The sequence below is a fragment of the Cicer arietinum genome, chromosome 5 (assembly GCF_000331145.2).
Source record: "Cicer arietinum cultivar CDC Frontier isolate Library 1 chromosome 5, Cicar.CDCFrontier_v2.0, whole genome shotgun sequence".
In the NCBI taxonomy this organism is placed as follows: Eukaryota; Viridiplantae; Streptophyta; class Magnoliopsida; order Fabales; family Fabaceae; genus Cicer; species Cicer arietinum.
In genome coordinates this window covers 21,682,815-21,686,997 of record NC_021164.2, presented here as the reverse complement: position 1 = coordinate 21,686,997, position 4,183 = coordinate 21,682,815, and the positions used below count along the sequence as shown (strand labels likewise).

The window sequence follows — 4,183 nt, the reverse complement described above, 5'->3', positions numbered from 1 at the left end:
GAATCGAAATCAAGGCTACTCAAATGGATTCTATTACAACAAGAGTTTGACATTGAGATCCAAGATAAGAAGGGACTAGAGAACATTGTAGTTGACCACCTATCTTGATTGGAGAAAGTGGAGGAGGATGATGACACTAGACCAATTCGAGACCAATTCACTGATGAACACATCTTCACAATTTCCAAGGAACCTTTGTTTACTGACTTTTCTAATTTTAAGGTAAGTGAGGTAATTCTATATGATTTCACCTACCAACAACGAAAGAAGTTTATCGATTATGCCAAATTCTATGTATGCGTTGAACCTTTTCTGTACAAAAAAGGAGTGGATGGGTTGTTGCGAAGATGTGTGTCCGAGGAGGAGCAAGAAAAGGTATTGTGGCACTGCCATGACTCTGATTATGGGGGTCATTTTAGTGGGATCGAACTACAGCAAATGTTCTCCAATGGGGACTATTTTGGTCGTCATTGTTTAAAGCTGCATTCAACTATGTGAAGAAGTGTGATCGATGTCAGCACACCAGTAACATTTCAAAATGGGATGAGATGCCTAAAAATCCTATATTAGAAGTAGAAGTGTTCGATGTGTGGGGTATTGACTTCGTGGGTCCATTCCCATCCTCATATGCAAAGCGGTGGATTATGTCTTAAATTAGGTTGAAGTTGTTGCTACACCAACCAATGATTCTCAGTAGGTCATCACATTTCTCAAGGAGAACATCCTCGCACATTTTGACATGCCTCGAGCTTTGATTAATGACGTGGACACTTACTTTCTTAATCGAAATATGGAGTGCCTTCTAAAGAAATATAATGTAAATCATAGGGTGGCAACCCCATATCACCCACAAACTAGTGGGCAAGTTGAAGTATGCAACAGTCAGATTAAGCAAATCCTTGAAAAGACAGTCAATGCTTCAAGAAAAGATTGGTCGACGAAACATGAGGATGCACTTTGGGCCTACCGAACAACCTTCAAGAACCCCTTGGTATGTCGTTATATCTAATTGTGTATGGTAAAACTTGTCATTTACCCCTTGACCTGGAGCATCGAGCATTTTGGGCAGCAAAATACTTAAATTTTGACTTGGTCAAGGCAGGCGAATCTAGAATTCTTCAGCTTCACGAGTTAGAGGAGTTCCAGAATATTGCATACGAAAACCCCAAGATCTATAAAGAAAAAGCCCAGAAGTGGCATGACTAAAACATTCAGTTCAAGGAGTTCCAAGAAAGACAACTTGTTCTTTTCTTCAACTTGAGATTAAAGTTTTTTCCAGGAAAATTAAAGTCACGATGGTCGGGTCCTTTCAAAATAATCAAAGTTTTTCCATACGGTGCGGTGGAGTTAAAGAAGACACACTCAACTCGAAGTTCCAAGGTGAATGGACAAATGCTCAAACCTTACTTATGGGGGTGTCAAAATTTCCGATGGAGTCCATCAACCTGAGCACCACTTGAAGAGTGGAATGTCAAGCTTAAGACATTAAGCGAGCGCTTATTGGGAGGCAACTCAAATTCACACCCTTTACACTTTATTTTTGCATTTTATTCTCATTTTATTTCCTTTAGTTTCATTTCTCTTTATTATTTGCTAGTTGTCTTAATTCTTGATGCTTTTGACGCTCAAGGAACCAAAAGGTGTGTATATGGAGTAGATTTCGTTGTTTCGATTATGTCGTTCTGTGCCTGAAGTGCTTCTTGTGCATCGAAAGCGTTGTTTGTGCGCTGAAAGCGCTGCCTGTGCACCTAAAGTGTTGCATGCTGTCTCTTTTGTGCCTGAAGTGCTACCTATGCGCTTGAAGCGAATTTCGTGTCAATTAAGTGTTGAAGCTACTGCCAAGCTACACATGCAATGCGCCTGAAGCAGTGCTTGTGTGCCTGAAGCGCATTTCAGACAGGACAATATGTCTCTGCTATGCTTGAAGTGCATCTTTTGCGCCTGAAGTGCATCTTTTGCGCCTGAAGCGCATTCCAACCCGTGAGCACTGCTGGGTATTGCGCCTGAAGCACTAGGCACACGCCTAAAGAGCATTTCAACCCATGAACACTGATGGGTATCGCGCCTGAAGCGTTGGGCACATGCTTGAAGCGCATTATGCGTTGGGACGAGTTATAAAACCATCGCCCCTCCATTCCCCCTGCCAAACCTTTACCTCCCACAAAAATCAACAGTTACATAGTTCTCTAACACTTTTCCAAGTCCATTGTTCAACTTAACAAAGGTAAGCCTTCCTCCCCTATCAAGTAAGTTTTCTATCTCTTCTAATTTTTATTTTTTTATTTTTAAAAAGTTGTTACTTTAACTCTTGATGAATGTGGGCTGTCTAAATTAGAAGTTGTGTTAGTGTTGTAGATTGTTTCAACTATGAACATGGGTTGTTCACTTATTTTATTTTTGGTTAAGAATACCATCTATAATGCACACCAGCTGTTTGAGAAAATGACACAACCACTTTGCTTTGTGACTGCCCCAAAATCTGTAATGCACTCCGACTGTTTGAGAAAATGTCACAACCCCTTTTGAATCTATAAACTGTCATTTTAATTTATAAATTGTCATTCTATGTGCATTGTTATCTTTTGGAGTTATGGTTGACTAATTCGGGGAAACAACTGTGGTTGTTGTGTCAAGTGAATGAGTGTTCAAACTAACTCTCTAACCTTGAATACGTTGAACCCGAGATGGGTAAAAACTGTTTTGCATGAACGAAGGTTACATATACATCATCCTCCCAACGACATGATACGTTTTTATTCAAAACCATGGCAATGTAAGAGTTTCATGCCAAACTCCCGACCGTCAAGAAGTTTGTGAGTGAAAAAAAATTGAGTTAAAAGAAAATGAATTTACTGACATCTAGGCGATGATTGATGTTCGAGGATGGGAGAAGTTGACCACATTTGTCACCCAAACGAGCAAATCACTAGCAGTGGAATTCTTCTCCAATGCCTCTGATCTGAATTCTGACGAACCCCTTCCACATGATCAATTTGTGAGTTATGTGAAGGGAAAAAGGGTGCACTTTACACCTCAAGTCATCAATGAAATATTTGGTCTGCCGAACTATGAGGATTGCCGATTTCAAGCAATGGAAGACAAAACTGTAAAAATAGACACTCGGGAGATTTTGCGCACATGGATTAGAATAAGTCTAGGGAGGACGAAAATGACCTAAATTAAATGACACAAACACACTAATTGGATGCACAAGATTGGTTAAACAACCAAAACAGATTAGAATAACCCTACGGAGGACGAAAGTGACTTAAATGTTAATCTAATGACTCAAACGCACTTATTGGATGCACAAGATTTGTTAAACATCCAAAATGGATTAGAATAACCCTAGGGAGGACGAAAATGACCTAAATGTTAATCCAATGACACAAACGCACTTATTGGATGCACAAGATTTGTTAAAAACCCTAATTGGACTAGAATAATCCTAGGAACGACGAAAATGACCTAAATTAAATGACACAAACACACTAATTGGACGCACAAGATTGGTTAAACAACCAAAACAGATTAGAATAACCCTAGGGAGGACGAAAATGACCTAAATGTTAATCCAATGACACAAACGCACTTATTGGATGCACAAGATTTGTCATCCCCAATTCTATTATGGCATGTTCATCTCGTTGATCGATCATCAATTGTTCCATCATAGTTAGTCTTCCAAATCTTTCCTCAGTGGAGAGTTGTGGTGGATGTTAAGAATAGTCATGTGGCCCTAGAGGATCAGAATTTCCCTCCGTTAGCATTGCTGCTTGTAGAGTTTGCTTATTAAGAAGCTTGATTGAAGTAGCTCACCAGAGGATCAAGAATTGTTGTCCCCCATATATCATTAGCTAGTAGCATGCCAACACTAATTATTTCACCTTTTATGACTGTAGCTAGTAGACATGCTCTCGGAAATGTTATATTAGACACATTTGAACATGGCAGCAGCATATGAGTGGGTGAAAAATAAATCAATTTGAGTGGGGATTGAGGCCATAAATTAGAGGGAGTATTGGTCACTTGGAACAAATCAACTATTCCACTTTGGTGCATAAACAAGTTGTACCAATAATTAAGGATAAGAACCCCTCAAGGGAAGGGAAAATTGATTCAAACTGCCAACTCTCCAAAAGCAACGAGATGCTCCAAGTGTGGGAGAGATCATCGGGGGGGG

The 4,183-nt window shown here is 39.7% G+C and overlaps 1 protein-coding gene across 1 annotated transcript; it reads left to right on the top strand.

The window, feature by feature from the left end:
* Positions 1-790: 790 nt before the first annotated feature.
* On the top strand, positions 791-1,206 carry LOC101515769 (uncharacterized). The gene is made up of 2 exons (XM_004499709.1): positions 791-991; positions 1,099-1,206. The coding sequence occupies exons 1-2, from the start codon at positions 791-793 to the stop codon at positions 1,204-1,206; spliced, it is 309 nt and encodes a 102-aa protein (XP_004499766.1).
* Positions 1,207-4,183: the final 2,977 nt, after the last annotated feature.

Coding starts and splice junctions, on each gene's coding strand:
- LOC101515769 (XM_004499709.1), top strand. CDS start 791: ATGGAGTGCCTTCTAAAGAAATATAATGTAAATCATAGGGTGGCAACC. Junction 992..1,098: donor CAACCTTCAAGAACCCCTTG/GTATGTCGTTAT, acceptor GACTTGGTCAAG/GCAGGCGAATCTAGAATTCT.